The 17,079-nt window shown below is 38.3% G+C and overlaps 2 protein-coding genes across 13 annotated transcripts in view; one reads left to right on the forward strand and one right to left on the reverse strand.

Moving 5' to 3' along the window:
- LOC128693190 (uncharacterized) overlaps nt 1-1,981 on the reverse strand; it is a 112,830-nt gene extending 110,849 nt beyond the window's left edge. The window contains exon 1 of one of the 5 annotated variants that reach the window (XM_070081754.1): nt 1,737-1,981. In XM_070081754.1, the coding sequence (XP_069937855.1) occupies nt 1,737-1,921 (185 nt within the window). In that variant the 5' untranslated portion in view covers nt 1,922-1,981. The remainder of the gene's footprint in view (nt 1-1,736) is intronic. The other 4 variants (XM_070081759.1, XM_070081745.1, XM_053782671.2 and 1 more) reach the window with 4 other exon arrangements.
- 5PtaseI (inositol polyphosphate-5-phosphatase A) overlaps nt 1,745-17,079 on the forward strand; it is a 612,658-nt gene continuing 597,323 nt past the window's right edge. For 3 of the 8 annotated variants that reach the window (XM_070081724.1, XM_070081732.1, XM_070081708.1), the window contains exons 1-2: nt 1,745-1,884; nt 2,868-3,364. Coding sequence is in view for 3 of the 8 variants with exons in the window: in XM_070081708.1 (XP_069937809.1) it covers nt 3,299-3,364 (66 nt within the window). In the remaining 5 variants the exon portion in view is untranslated. Of the gene's footprint in view, nt 1,885-2,867; nt 3,365-4,979; nt 5,045-17,079 lie in introns of all 8 variants that reach the window. The other 5 variants (XM_070081715.1, XM_070081696.1, XM_070081703.1 and 2 more) reach the window with 5 other exon arrangements.

Raw genomic sequence — 17,079 nt, forward strand, 5'->3', positions numbered from 1 at the left:
TTACTCCCTGTTCAGAACATCCACACTTACTACTGTGCAATCTACATCTACAGGACCTTAAACTCCAATATCAACCTTGACCTAAAACGCTTTCTTGATAGTTGTGACAGAACCCACAGGCATAACACCAGACACAAACATCTCTATGACATTCCCCGTGTCCGACTAAACCTTTACAAAAATTCAATGTATGTCAAAGGCCCTAAAATCTGGAACACCCTACCTGAGAACTCTAGAACTGCAGACACATTCATCACCTTCAAAACTACCATTAGAAAACATATTATCTCCCTGATAAACCCCATCAACTAACTACACGAATACCACCTGGTGGTTCACACTTACACTCACTCACCCATTTGACCATAAACAGAAATATTAATCTCAATCTTAAAATAATGAATCCTATGATACTCCAATACTGAAACTATGTACTGTGCCAAAACAAAAACATTCACATTGCTAAACTCACAAACTAGTATTTAGTCACTTAGCCATAATACCAACTTACCTCATAATTTGTAATATTTTAAAATAAAGAATTAAACTAAGTCTGCCGGAAATGCCTAGCCATGCTAGGTGTTCTAGTGGTACACTCTGTAATCATTATTTAACTATATGTAAACCACACAACAACCAAATTCTGTAAATTCAACATTGTAATCTTTATAGAGAATAAACTTTGAATTTGAATTTGAATTTGAATATGGAGTCCCTCCACGGCGTCACTCTGTAGCTGTTCTACACCCCCCCCTCACTCGAAATCTCTCGAAAAGGTCAAATCAGCATCACATTTTATTATACAATTATTATATTATTCATATGTTCTGCATTTAGCAAATTATGTAAAAAATCCACAATAATAATAATAATAATAATAATATAATAATAATAATAATAATAATAATAATAATAATAATAATAATAATAATATATTTATGGGAAACCCTACACCACGTAGGTAGATTGCTAGCGCACTCGGCTTACACACTGGAGTCCAGGGATAGATCCGTGGTATGGGTGGTTTCCTTAGGACACCTGCTGTTTATGTTCACTTATCAGTGAAATAATGTACGCTGGGTGTTAGTCGACTGGTGTGGGTAGCATCTTGATACAAAATTGTCTTAATTTGTCGGAAATGCTCTACATAACCAGCGGCTTTATTATATATTAGTATGTCAGTGATGTCAGGTAGGACTGTATACCTTGTACATGTACTGGTAGTAAATAAAGATTATTATTATTATTGTTATTATTATTATTATTATTATTATTATTATTTTTATATAACTCTTGAAGAATAGGAAGTAATCAGGTTTAATCCCAGGAAGGGGAAGATAGCTCCATTTTCTTGAATCAAGAGCCCTTCCCGTGTGGAAGGTGTAAACTTTCTAAAGTTATTATTAATTAACGTTGTAAAACAATAATGTCTGACATACATTAAAATAATTCCTTTTTAACTTTAGCGAGACAAATTTACATACATATTTGTGGTGTTATAATTATATTTTTTAGTTATACGAAGGATACTGCATTCGAATACTGACTCCAGTTTAAGATTATTTAATACTCTGATATTTCTGTGAAGACATTATTTTTTAATATATTTATTTTCAGTTCTTCCCAGAGTATTTAAATGAATCGAGACCCAATGAAAGTGAAGTAAAAATCAAAGAGTAATGATATATTAGGTGTTTAAGAGTTGATGAAGGTTTGGGATGTGGTTGAGTACTTACATTCTTGTGTTAAGGTGTGGCATATTACTGAAGTCTGCCACTACCTCCCACACACCTCTCGGATCCTCACCAGGGATGAATAATTCGTACTCCTGTAATTGCTTTCCCTTTTTGACGAAGAGGAATATCACTAAGAGACAACCTAAGAGTAAGGGCAGCTTGCGACGTATTCTAAATCCGGCCATGACGGAGTTGACTTAGAGATTCTTATGAGGGAAGTGGCTGCCTGGCAGTCTTCTTGCCGTATACTACAATATAAACATTATCTAACACCACAAATAAAATTGAAGTGAAAACTCTGCAAATATATAACTTACAATTCCATAATAGATTAAACGGGAAATACTTAACGCGGAAATAAGTCACTGTTTGTGTTAAACTAGATTAAATTTACATATGGTAGTGTTGTGTGTCACAGCATTTCTGTTTCAACATCATTGTAAAAAATTTGCATATTATGTATGCAAACCCCTCAAGGAAGGTTCCTTGATGTTGGTGAGGGGCTCTTGATTTAGGGAATTGGATCTGTGCTCCAGTTTCCCGAATTAAGCCTGAATGCCTTCCACATCCCCCCCCCCCCAGGCGCTGTATAATCCTCCGGGTTTAGCGCTTCCCCCTTAATAATAATAATAATAATAATAATATGTATGCAAAATCTAAATAAAAACTTAAGATAATAAGTGTCACAGGTGACAACACCGGGGGGTGACAACACGGGGGGTGACAACACGGGGGGGGGGTGACAACACGGGGGGTGACAACACGGGGGGTGACAACACGGGGGGGGGGGGGGTGACAACACGGGGGGGACAACACGGGGGGTGACAACACGGGGGGGTGACAACACGGGGGGGTGACAACACGGGGGGGTGACAACACGGGGGGGTGACAACACGGGGGGGTGACAACACGGGGGGGTGACAACACGGGGGGGTGACAACACGGGGGGGGTGACAACACGGGGGGGTGACAACACGGGGGGTGACAACACGGGGGGTGACAACACGGGGGGGTGACAACACGGGGGGGTGACAACACGGGGGGGTGACAACACGGGGGGTGACAACACGGGGGGGGTGACAACACGGGGGTGACAACACGGGGGGTGACAACAAGTCTACAATTTCTTAGATATAGATACGTGCGCAAGTATCAAGCAGATCCAGCAGTCACTTAGGAAAGAACTGGTGTCTTCCGTGGTAGTGATGTGTGTGGAAACTTAATTAGGAGGTGGAGTGAGTGTAATGTATAATATAATAGTGAGGTAGCCGGTGCTGTGTTGAGTGTATGTACACCAGCAGGCCTACCAGGCCTACTTTACTGCTCTTCTAGCACCATCACTTGTGGTGCCGCCCTCATCCTCACCAGGGCTGGGTAATCTAATAAGGAGGAAGACTGTGAAGTGAGAGAGTGAGAGAGAGAGAGTGAGAGAGTGAGTGTGTGTGTGTGGTAGCAGCGGCTCCCGCACCTCAGTCTCTCACTGGCACCACCCTGTGGCACTCGACTCCAGTGGCACCACCCTGTGGCACTCGACTCCAGTGGTAGCTGAGAGTGGCACCAACATGGCTAACACTTCCAGTACTCGTATGCTGCTGGTCACAGCAAATATCGCCTCCTGCTTTGAACAGGTAGGAAGACAACACTGTGCATGCTATCTTATATATCTTCCTACCTTCACCTACTGACAAATAGGTACCACCACCACCTGTCTAGTACCTGAGACCATAAGTATACTTATGTTACTTTAACTTCCCCACTCTGTGTGGAGAATATTAAAAATATTTACTACTATCTAGGAGTTAACATAATGAACATAGAAACATAATACTTATGTTTTGACGTTCTTGAACACATTAACTTATGTCTGTGTTCACCTACTGATAAGTTAACTTATGTTCACCTACTGATAAGTTAACTTATGTCTGTGTTCACCTACAGATAAGTTAACTTATGTTTACCTAGTGATAAGTTAACTTATGTTCACCTAGTGATAAGTTAACTTATGTTCACCTAGTGATAAGTTAACTTATGTTCACCTAGTGATAAGTTAACTTATGTTTACCTAGTGATAAGTTAACTTATGTTCACCTAGTGATAAGTTAACTTATGTTCACCTAGTGATAAGTTAACTTATGTTCACCTAGTGATAAGTTAACTTACGTTCACCTAGTGATAAGTTAACTTATGTTCACCTAGTGATAAGTTAACTTATGTTCACCTAGTGATAAGTTAGCTCACTCTTGTGAATTGCATCTTAAATGATAAATAATAAACTTGATATTTCTAGAAAGTAAGGTCACTGAGGTACAGATACTCGAGTACAATTATAATAAATAGTTTAACATATGTATAAATTGCATAGGATAATCAAAATAGGTCAGAGTGACTTATTTCCATTGGTATAATTTATAATTGATTCAACAAAATTTAATATTATTAGCATACTTTATATTAAGTCCCTGGTTATGCAGAGCATTTTGTTAACATAAACTTTAATTACTGGTAACCAGTACTGGACTTCAGGATTTTGGTGATGATAAACCAGTGATTGACTTTCTAGGGCTGTCCTGGGTTATTACCCCCTCTTAGTTTATTCTAAAAAGATTTATTTTGTGTGTGTAAATGAACAGCTTTAAGCTGTCAGATGGTTGTAAATATTCTGTCAGACTTGAAACCTTCATTAGAACTGAATTCTTCCTGTGTGTCATAAGAGGAGACTAAAATGCCGGGATCAAGGGGCTAGTAATCCGTTCTCCTGTATATGTTACTAAATTTAAAAAGAAAAATGGAAGTTTTTCTTTTTTAAAAGAAAAACTTTTGTTTTTCTTTTTAGGACATCCTGCCCCGGTGGCACGTGGCCGGTTTGTTGAAAAAAAAATTGTACGTATACAATATTAACTTTTTTTTTATTTATTATTTGTTTATATATTGTCACACCTACTGGAAACTTTTATCAAATATAGTACTTGATAAAGGCCCCAGTGGGTGAAATATAATAAATGAAAGGTTTTGGTTAATATGTACTTTATTCCCAGGACAGAACCCCGTCAACTTTACACACACACTACTATAAATCATTATCCATAAAATGGGAAGCACTCGTTTGTTGTGGAAATTATTTGTTGAGATATTAACCATAATAAAATAATAATAGTTTTTTGTAACTCATTGGCCATCTTCCAAGATAGTGACCCAAAGAAGAACAAACTTTTACCAGCATTCATTCAGTCACTGTCTTTCCAGAAGTGGGCTGATATAACATTCAACTTAACTTCCAACTGCAACATCCCCACCCCTCTAGAGTGCAGGTACTGACTGCCATTCCCATATAATATTTATTTAATTATTTATTTATTTATTTATTTATTAATTTGAACATGATACAGTGAAGTACAAAGTTATTGCAGTGCAGCATGCCAAAGCCCCTTGTATGCAGAGCATTATGAGCAGGCTTAAAATTAACTTAAGATTAACTAAGCAATGATATATTCAGTGGTAAAAACATTATTGTAAACACATAACAATTTAGCACAAATGAGTATTACAAAGACAGGTCATATGGTCATTTACTGTGTTGCTGAGCATTCAGTAGTATGGAGTATTCTGTTAGGTAATGTAATTAAAAAATAAAGTTTGATTGGGTAACAGGTTAGACATTTATGAGATACAATAATAATGATGAATAATGGTAACTAGTGAGCGGTTGTTAAGTGGCTTCATTAATGGCGCAGTCTCACTGATGCAATATCACAGGTTTTTGCCCTTGACAGTAACATGAAAATCATTGTGTTAATCGACATTAGGTTATATTAAATTAAATTGGGTTATGTTTTTTTTATTCATTTCCATGTCTATAAACTACCATAAATGTATATTCATAGCAGTTTCACATGATATAGCTTACAAAATCATACTGAAAGGTTTCTTTACTGACATACATTTGCATTCATAATTTTTTTTATTAACATAACAACTGCTTCTTGGTGGATATCGGTGATTAATTATAGTTTGAATAGTATAAGATTAAGTTGCTTTTACAATAAAATTATTATTTTGTGCAAGGGTAAACAGTATAATCTAACCTAATGAAAATTACAATACCCACCCAAAAATAACCAAATGTTGCTTAGCCTTACTCTACCATTGGTATACATGGGTCTGTTTATATTCGATCAGGCACATGACTTGTAACACCTGTTGGGCATTATAATTTGCACCATACTGCCTAGGCCTGGTACTGCCCTCTAGTTCAATTCAATTCAAACTTTATTCTCTATAAGTATTACAATGCTGAGTTTACAGAATTTGGTTATTGTGTGGTTTACATGTAGTAAAATAATAATTACAGAGTGTACCACTAGAACGCCTAGCATGGCTAGGCATTTCGGGCAGACTTATATTAAATCTTAGGTTTAAAATGTTACAAAATTATGAGATAAGTTGGTATTATGGCTAAGTGACTAAATACTAGTTGTGAGTTTAGCAATGTGAATGCTTTTGTTTTGGCACTATATGTAGTTTCAGTATTGGAGTATCACAGGCCAAGATTCATTAAGATTCATTATTTTGAGATTGAGATTGATATTTCTGTTTATGGTCAAATGGGTGAGTGAGTGTAAGTGTGAACCACCAGCAGGTGGTATTCGTATTATTAGTTGACAGGGTGTATCAGGGAGATAAGATGTTTTCTGATGGTAGTTTTGAAGGTGATGAATGTGTCTGCAGTTTTGGAATTTTCAGGTAGGGTGTTCCAGATTTTAGGGCCTTTGACATACATTGAATTTTTGTAAAGGTTTAGTCGGACACGGGGAATGTCATAGAGATGTTTGTGTCTGGTGTTGTGCCTGTGGGTTCTGTCACAACTATCAAGAAAGCGTTTTAGGTCAAGGTTAATATTGGAATTTAAGGTCCTGTAGATGTAGATTGCAAATAGTGGGCCTAGTTCTCCTAGAGCTGGGTGTATGAGATGCTGTTTTGTTCTTGCTACCTCCACAGACCCAGCAGCACGAAGACGTTCCCCACTTCTCTTGATAGGCCTTGACAGGTGTGGGCTAGAACCAGTACACTTCCTCTACCACATACCCCAGTAAACCTGAGCCTCGCCTCTGGAGATGATTATTATCCAACCAGATATTTATCTCAATATAGACATGACTTTTGTCCTTTGACTTTTCATCATGTAGAAATCGCCAATGCATAATGCACACCCAGGCTGCAAATTTTGTGCCTGCATAATTCCATGAGTTTTCCATAAAATTCCAGAGTTTTTGGTGTCATTACATCTTGGAAAAGATTTTCTATCTTGTTGAAGAATTTTTTTTTTTTTTTTTTAAATGTGGACACTGAGCACTTTCAGTTTTGACAATCTGGACAGTGATTACCTGGAGTTTACCTGGAGAGAGCTCCGGGGGTCAACGCCCCCATGGCCCGGTCTGTGACCAGGCCTAATGGTGGATCAGAGCCTGATCAACCAGGCTGTTACTGCTGGCTGCATGCAATCCAACGTACGAGCCACAGCCCGGCTGGTTAGGTACCGACTATGTGCTTGTCCAGTGCCTGCTTTAAGACAGCTTTGATTTGCTGCACAAAATAAAAATTTGCGTAAGAAATCCTTATTCAGTGACGTACATAGATTGCATACATTGTAAAATATAAACTAATGCCAGACTGAGTTCTGCCAAATAGTAATAAATACAGATGCTTCTCGCTTTACGATGGTTCAGCTTAAAATATTTTGACTTTATGATGGTGCGATAGTGATCCACATTCAGAAGTTATCAAACTTTGAATTTTGATCTTGTGTTCATTTATTTACTTTTCAGTACTGGCATTTAGTTAGTCGCAGTAATTATTTGTTCATTATTCAGTGACAGTAGTTATTTATTTACTTATATATTTATTGTATCATTCATATTCATCTTAAGATATTTTCAGCTTACGATGGGTTCATTGGAACGTAACCTCATCGCAACGTAACCTCATAGCTTTCTTTCTTCTTTGATACGTATATACCTTTAATAATCCTGTGTTTAATGTAGCCTTTGTAAAAATGTGAAATAATAGTCTTATAAACACCTGTGTGTTTGACCTGGATGGCTTTATCCTCTCTATCTTGGTGTTTATATAGTATTTTATTTATTTATTTTTTTTAAGAAAAAATAATTCATTTGGTCAAGTTTGCAACTTCAAGTAGCAATGTACATAACCTGGTAAAGCACAGGTCAGGTAAATTACAGGAGCTTTTGCTTCATCCAAAAGAATCGTGGTTTGATTCTCTGGCAAGTCTCCTTAAACCTGCTGCCCCTGTTCAACTATTAGTATATAGGTACCGATGGTGTTTATAAGACTATTTCACATTTTTATGATGGCTACATTTCATTAAGTAATAATCATAAAGCTACCTGGAGTCTACCTGGAAGGTCTTCTGGCGATCAATGCCCCCACGACCAGGCCTCCCAGTGGATCAGGGCCTGATCAACCAGGCTGTTAATGCTGGCTGCACATAGTCCAACATATGAACCACAGCCTGGCTGATACGGCACTGGCTAGGTTCCGTCCAGCTCCCTCTTGAAGGCAGCCAGGAGTCTATTGATAATTCCTCTTATGCCAGGTGGGAGGCTATTGAACGGTCTTGGGCCCTGGACACTTATTGTGTTTTCTCTTAGTGTACGAATGGCACCCTCTACTTTTCATTGGGGATATTTTGCACCGCCTGCCCAGTCTTTTGCTTTCGAAGGGAGAGATTTCTGTGTGCAGATTAGGGACCATTCCTAGGATTTTCCAAGTGTAGATTATGACATCTCTCTCGCCTGCATTCCACTGAGTACAAGTCAAGTGCTTCCAAGCTTTCTCAGGAGTTAAGGTGTTTGACAGAACTTATATTTGCAGTAAATGTTCTCTGTACATTCTCAAGGTCTGCAATTTCATCTGCTTTGAGTGGAACAGTATTCCAGCCTTGAGAGAACATGTCATTTAATAAGGATCTTCATTGGTTGGGCATCTCTTGTTTTGAACATTCTTATTATCCATCCTATCATTTTCTTAACAATTGTGATTATGGCACTGTTGTAATCCTTGAAAGTGAGATCCTCAGACATTACTACTCCCAAAACTCTTATTTTTTCAGTAATGGTTTAAATATATACTGTACATAAGTTTTTGCATTAGTTAATTACAATGATCCATATTGTCAGTCACTTGAAGTTGGTTCTGCCACAACCCACTGTAAATTATTTTACTTAGCAAATTCAGTAGACAATACAGTGGACCCTCGCCTAATGATATTAATCTGTTCCTGAGAGCTCAACGTTAGGCGAAATTATTGTTAGCCGAATTAATTTTCCCCATAAGAAATATTGGAAATCAAATTAATCCGTTCCTGACACCCCAAAGTATGAAAAAAAAAAAAAATTTACCACATGAAATACACACAAACTGAAGAAGACATGCACAGTTACATGACACTTACCTTTATTGAAGATCTGGTGATGATTGATGGGATGGGAGGAGGGGAGAGTGTGGATGGTGTTAATGTTTAGAAGGGGAATCCCGTTCCATTAGGACTTGAGGTGGCAATTCCTTTTCCGGGGTTACTTCCCTTCTTCTTTTAATGCCACTAGGACCAGCTTGAGAGTCACTGGACCTCTGTCGCACAACATATCTGTCCATAGAGGCCTGTACCTCCTGTTCCTTTATGACATTCCTAAAGTGTTTCACAACATTGTCAGTGTAATAGTCACCAGCACGGCTTGCAATAGCTGTGTGAGGATGATTTTCATCAAAAAAAGGTTTGCACTTTAAGCCACATTGCACACATTTCCTTAATCTTTGAAGTAGACAACTTCTTCAATTTCTCTGTCCCCTCCTCCGGAGCAGTTTCCTCAGGTGTGGCCTCTTGCTGTTGAAGATGATCTAGCAGCTCATCAGTGGTTAGTTCATCATTGTCCTCCTCCACCAACTCTTCCACATCCTCCCCACTAACCTCCAACCCCAAGGACTTTCCCAATGCCACAATGGATTCCTCAACTGGTATAGGATACCCAGGGTTAGCCTCAAACCCTTCAAAATCCCTTTTGTCTACACATTCTGGCCACAGTTTCTTCCAAGCAGAGTTCAAGGTTCTCTTAGTCACTTCCTCCCAAGCCTTACCTATAATGTTTACACACTTGAGGATGCTAAAGTGATCTCCCCAAAACTCTCTTAGAGTCAATTGAGTTTCTGAGGTCATTACAAAGCACCTTTCAAACATAGCTTTTGTGTACAGTTTCTTGAAGTTGGAAATGACCTGCTGGTCCATGGGCTGCAGGAGAGGGTTGGTATTAGGAGGCAAAAACTTGACCTTAATGAAGCTCATTTCCCCAGAAAGTCACTCTGCCATGTCTGAAGGATGACCAGGAGCATTGTCTAATACCAGGAGGCACTTAAGGTCCAATTTATTTTCCAGGAGGTAATTTTTCACATTAGGGGCAAATGCATTGTGTAACCAGTCATAGAAAAAGTTCCTAGTGACACATGCCTTACTGTTTGCCCTCCACAGCACACACAAATTAGCCTTGAGGACATTGTTTTCCTGAACACACTGGGAGTTTCAGAGTGATACACCAATAAAGGCTTCACTTTGCAATCACCACTAGCATTAGCACACATCAACAGAGTAAGCCTGTCTTTCATAGGCTTATGTCCTGGGAGTGCCTTTTCTTCCTGAGTAATGTAGGTCCTGCTATGCATTTTCTTCCAAAACAGGCCTGTTTATTCACAATTAAACACTTGTTCAGGTTTCAGTACTTCACTGTCTATGTACTCCTTGAATTCCTGCACATATTTTTCAGCCGCTTTGTGGTCCGAACTGGCAGCCTCACCATACCTTATCACACTATGTAATCCACTACGATTCTTAAATCTCTTAAACCAACCTTTGCTGGCCTTAAATTCGCTCACATCAGCACTAGTTGCAGGCATTTTTCTAATTAAATCCTCATGCAACTTCCTAGCCTTTTCACATATGATCGCTTGAGAGATGCTATCTCCTGCTATCTGTTTTTCGTTTATCCACACCAATAACAGTCTCTCAACGTCTTCTATCACTTGCGATCTCTGTTTCGAAAATGAAGTTGTACCTTTGGCAAGAACAGCTTCTTTGATTGCCGTTTTCTTGGCCACAATAGTAGCGATGGTTGATTGGGGTTTTGTGTACAACCTGGCCAGCTCGGAGACACGCACTCCACTTTCATACTTAGCAATGATCTCTTTCTTCATATCCATAGTAATTCTCACCATTTTTGCTGTAGGGTTGGCACTAGAAGCTTTCTTGGGGCCCATGGTGACTTATTTTGCAGGTGCAATCACTAAAAACGCTGTGATGATATGAAATGTTCTGATTGTATGCTTGGAAGCGACCGCGGTGGCTGGCTTGTGAACACTGGCACCCACGGAACAAGTGAGGCGGGCTCAGGCCGCACGTGGATGCGTCTCGAATGAATCGCGTTGAGTGAGTTTTTTAGCGCTAGCCAAGGCAAAATTTTTGCATTAAAATGTATCACTAGGCGGATTTAACGTTATGCGATGCATTCGTTAGGCGAGGGTCCACTGTATATGCATGAATAAATGATTCATATAGACCCTGTTCCCTGATACTTATGTATGCTTTTATTTCCTCTTCTGTTCTTTCACAACACTTTCTTCATATACATGTCCGCCATCACAAATCCGGCAATCAGTTATTCGGTTCCTTCAGTTATTCGGCACTAATTTTGGCTAGCATAATTTAAAATTTCCAGGGTCACCACACCAACCTGCTGGTACTGTTTGGTGGCGCTACTTGCTGCATAAGTCATTCCAATTTCTTTTTCTCTATTTATTGTTTTAACCTGCTTACTTTTAGCCCTAGCCATTGTTCCAATGAATAAAAGAAATGCTTCTCATTATGTAAAGCACCTACACAGTACATTATCCATTAAAGATAAGGTGGCTTTGAAGCCACTGTCAGTTGCCATGAACTCAGTCTCATGAAGCAGGAGAATATGATTTATTATTACGCTAATATCAACACTACAGCTTATTTGCGTATCACAATTGATCTAATATGACATAAGAAATAATATAAATAACATAAAACATGTTAAATACTCCAGAATAAATAATAATTGGCATAATACCGAGCAGTTCGACAGAGGTATGATGAGGATATGGTATACAAATACCATTCTCCTATCCTTGTCTTGGTGGCTCATATTAGAGAAAACAGAGTGTAGCACAGGGCTAACTGTGATATATACTCGTACTGCACCATAAACATGAAACAAAAGTTATTTTCTCTATATAGATTATCACACACAGCAGCATGTGTGTAGAGAACCTAGGATAACCCAAAAAAAGTCAACGTGGCTTATTTTTAGTACCTGGCTTGGGTTAGCCATATATAATTTTTGGTAAATATTCGATTCCCAGCCAGGGTAGAAACATTGGGCGTGTTTCTTTACACCTGTTGTCTATGTTTACCCATCAGTAAATGGGTACCTGGGTGTTAGCCGACTAGTGTGGGTGTTAACCTGGGACACTGACCTATTTTTCTTGAAATACTCAGCATAACAAGTGCCTTTCTGTACAGTAGTATGTTACTGATGTCAGCTAGGCTTGTATACCTTGTACATGTACGTGTAGTAAATAAAGATATTATTATTATTATTATATTATTATTATTATTATTATTATTATTATTATTATTATTATTATATTATTTTGTTGGGTTATCTTATTCAAACTTGGGCAATATATGATGGAAAGATACTTCTTCACGTACACCAAAAATGAAAGAAATCAGACCATAAATAGCGGAGTTCACTTCTCAGCCATTAGCGTCCGCTTAGCGGTATATATTTGTACGGTTGTTATGGCTATATTCTCATTTTTTCGGTCTCATTTGATAGAATGAAAGATATATTACAGAAATAGATATGATTTTGATTGCTTTCATGATGAAAAGTACCTTGAAATTGCGCTCAAAGTAGCGAAAATGTTCTATTCTTTAGCGAAGCTCAAGAGTAAACAAATGACGTCACCGTCCAATACCTGACCGCCTGCCGGTCTAAATTCCAGTACGGAGTCAAGAATGGCTTGACATTATTTATACAATTATTACAATAATGCAGCAGTCTGCATAACAGTAAATCTTCTATTTTTTTGTGAATAAAAATTCCAAATGAAAAGCAAGAGTAATACGTATAAGAGGGGCATGTAGCTGTGACTAATGAACAGAGAAAATGTTATTTTAGTGCCAGGAATGTCTGCATTGTTTATTCTGGATCCTATTTTGAAATTGGCATCCTGTTGAAATTTGTGTGAAATCGGCCAAATTGCCAATTTCTGACCACTTTATTGGGTAGTTGAAATAAGTGAATGGGCGGTTTCTTGTACTCAGTTGACAGACTAGAAGTAAATAAGTTTATTCAGGTATACACAAATACAGTTACATAGATTATCATACATAGCAGTGTATGTATAGAGAACCTAGGATAACCCAGAAAAGTCAGACAAAGTGACTTATTTCAAGTACCTGGCTTGGGCTTGCCATATATAATTTTTGGTAAATATTTTTTTTCTCGGATGTTTGTTGGGCTATCTCATTGAAACTTGGGCAATATATGATGGAAAAATGCTTCTTAACGTACAACAAAAATAAAAAAGACGGACGATAAATAAGGGAGTTAACTTCTCAGCCATTAGCCGCCTCTTTGCAGTATATTTTCGTATGGTTTTTATGGTTGTATTCTCATTTTTTTGGACTCATTTGATAGAATGGAAGATATATTACGGAAATAGACATGATTTTGATTGCTTTCATGACGAAAAGTGCCTTGAAATTGAGCTCAAAGTAGCGGAAATGTTCTATTTTTGCCAATGTTCAATGAGCTGTGTAAGTCAAGTTGGTTAATTTTATTATGTGTATTCTAACCTAACCGCTCTGTAATTCGGCAAACTCAGTAATCTGGCACACTACAGGTCCCAATGATGCCGGATTTGTGATGGAGGACCTGTTCTGTATTGTTAGGAAAATTACCACCAGATCCCTAGCTATCATCAAGAGCAACTTGATGTATTCCTTATCAGCATCTCAAATTTCTTGTTTTCTCCTTCTCGGACGTTTATGCTCATTATAGCAGGACACATGACCATAACACAAGACACAGATCACTTTTTGATGTACCTCGTGTCCATATCACACTGTGTAAAAACTCTATGCACATAAAGGGCCCCAAAATATGGAACTCATTACCAGAAGATACTAAAGTAACCTGGTCTGAAAATCAATTTAAGAATCTTCTCAAAAGCCACTTAATCACCCTGGACTAAATGCTAAATAGTCAGTACACACATACTCACTTATGTATTCCCACATCATAATTTCGACAATTACTTTGAACCTTTTATCCATTGTTGACAGGAATATAAATGAATCATTGTTTTCACAAAAAGCATTTTTGAATATATGAATATATCTTTTGTCTAATTTATATAAGATTCACTTATAATTAATAATCTACTGCACACCTATGATATAATTAATATTCTACTGTACAACCATGACATAATTCTTAGTGTTAAGTAGTCTGTAAACCAATAATGTTAAGTCGGCCCATAATGCCTAGGCATAATAGACTCTTTGCATTGCAACCCATTATTGTAAATACAAAATCTCAATGTACTATTTACAAAGACATAAATAAATAAATAAATAAATGCACTGTCTGCTGTCGGACACAGCATGGAGTAACCAGGCAACCCACAACTGTAAAATCAACAAGGAAATGGCATGAATCATACTTTTGTGAACTTGAAAAAAAAAAAGCCAAATGCAGAGATAATGGCAATATATCAAGGCATGTCTGGCATACAGTGCAATGCATGGAGGACACCCACTTGTGTACCCAAAGAAACATCCAGAAGGGATTCCATCTTATGTGATGAGTGGCTAATCTCTACAAAGTGTGTGACTAAAGGTGGGACTGAGGCAGTCTTTGCCTACACCTTTAGACCACTTTGGAATCTGAGAATTTAGTTAATGGAGATGTTACAAGAGCTATGGTAAACCTACACCATGGAGGTCAGCTGTTCTAGGCCCAAGGCTCAACCATGAGTTGGTGTTTATGACAGCAAGAGTATGGGATGTTGTGTCATGCAGCCTCATGCCATGTTTCCTAAGGATGGGGAATAAAGTCAAAAAGGTCTCAATAGTGTGACAAGTATGCATTGTATGCATAACTTGAAAACTCATGCTAGCAAAGCTGGCAAAAATGGAAATGGAGGGAGGAAATATAGAAAGTGGATCTTTGTACAATGCTGGGGCATAGCATTTATTTGGATTTAGATTCTTTATTTCTCTGTAAGGATTACAATGTGGAGTTTACATTTTATAAAGTATTAATTACAATGAGTGTTTTACATATTGTAAAATATTATAACATAAAATATTAAGTACAAAGAAGGCCCCTAGTATACCTAAGTATACCTAGGCATTTTGGGCAGACTAATACTAATTCTTACTCTACATTGACACAGGTTATGGCATATACTGATATTAAAGTTAGGTAATTGTAGTGATTGACTAGATTTACGAAAGTGAGGTAGTTCAAAACATTTAAGAAATTAACAAATTGTATATCTAGTACTAATGGGAATGATCTCGTGTTTGCCTGTGTCTTAGGGAAGCTTATGACCAGCTTAAAAATTATGAAGCAGTAGCTATATTTGGAATTTTATGTTTACAGTCATTTGTGTAAATTAGTGGGAATCACAGATATCAAATAAGTGTATTTTGTTTTAGATATGTGCAAGATACGGTGGTATTCATGTAGTTAGCTACCGGTGGGGTGTGTTAGGGAGATCAGATGGTTTTTAACGGTAGTTTTGAAAATGGTGGTTGAGTCTGCAGTTCTAGAGTTTTCAGGCAGGGAGTTCCAGATTTTAGGTCTTTTTATGTGCAGTGGTACCCTGAGTTTTGGCCATAATTTGTTCCAGAAGGCTGGTCGAGTGCCATTACCAAAGGAATTTGTTCCCATGAGGAATAATGTAAATTAGATTAGTCCATTTCAGACCCCCAAAAATACACTTAAAAAAGCACTTACAGTAACACACTTACATAATTGTTCGAATTGGGAGCTGTACAAAACTCTGGGTACCACAGTACATTGAATTTTTGTATAGATTTAACCGGACACGGGGAATGTCATAGAGATGTTTGTGTCTGGTATTATGCCTATGGGTCCTGTCACAACTATCAAGAAAGTGTTTTAGTTCAGGGTTAATATTGGAATTTATGGTTCTGTAAATGTAGGTTGCAGAGTAGTAGGTGTGGATGTTCTATACAGTGAGTAAGTTTAGGTCTTTGAAGAGTGAGGGGGGGTGTTGCCTAGCATTGTGTTGCATGATAATTCTTACTGTGGCCTTTTGTTGGGTTATTATTGGTTTTAGGTGGGTTACTGCTGCTGATCCGAAAGCACACATGGCATATGTGAGGTAGGGATAGATGAGTGAATAGTATAGTGTGAGTAGGGCTGATTGTGGTACGTAGTAGCATATCTTAGAGAGGATCCCAACCGTTTTGGATACACTTTTAGTTATGTGTTGGATATGGGTGCTGAAATTCAGGTTGCTGTTGAGGTGGAGGCCCAGGACTTTGCCCTCATTATCTTTAGCAGTAGGAGTGCTATCAATCTTAACCCTTTGACTGTTTCCGACGTATAAATACGTCTTACGAGCCAATGTTTCTGACGTATTTATACGCACAAATTCTAGCGGCTTCAAATCGAGCGCCAAAGGCCTGGTAGGCCTACACGGGAGAGAATGGGTCTCAGTGGTCGGTGTGCACCCTGTGAAAAAAATCTGGGACCTAGCGGTGCATTGTGGGAACGCCATGTTGTCAGTCCATTTTCACCATGCCTCTCGGTAAGAAGTTCCTCACTCCTCGGCGGATTGGAGGTCTTTTGTTCCCAAGTGATAGCTCTAACAGCGATGAAAGTGTCAGTGACAGTGAATTCAAGGGTTTTCAAGTGAGTGTTACCGAAAAAAGTGCCCAGGATAACGTAAATAGTGACGAAAACCCAGATGACCCACAACCTTCGACCTCTGGTGCTGTGCCGGCTTGTTCACGTTCACGTTCGCCTGTACCAGGACGAAAGAGGAAACTATTTGGTCGTGTACAACACCCTGATGATAGCAGTGATAGTGATAGTGATTTCAAGGTCATTGAAAGCAGTTCTAGTGACAGTGAGAGTGAATATTCCCCAGTGAAGCGCCAGTATGTACGACGTAGCATGCGGTCTGGTAGTGTTTCATATGTTGTTCCAAG

Source organism: Cherax quadricarinatus, chromosome 6 (genome assembly GCF_038502225.1).
Source record: "Cherax quadricarinatus isolate ZL_2023a chromosome 6, ASM3850222v1, whole genome shotgun sequence".
NCBI classification, from domain to species: domain Eukaryota; kingdom Metazoa; phylum Arthropoda; class Malacostraca; order Decapoda; family Parastacidae; genus Cherax; species Cherax quadricarinatus.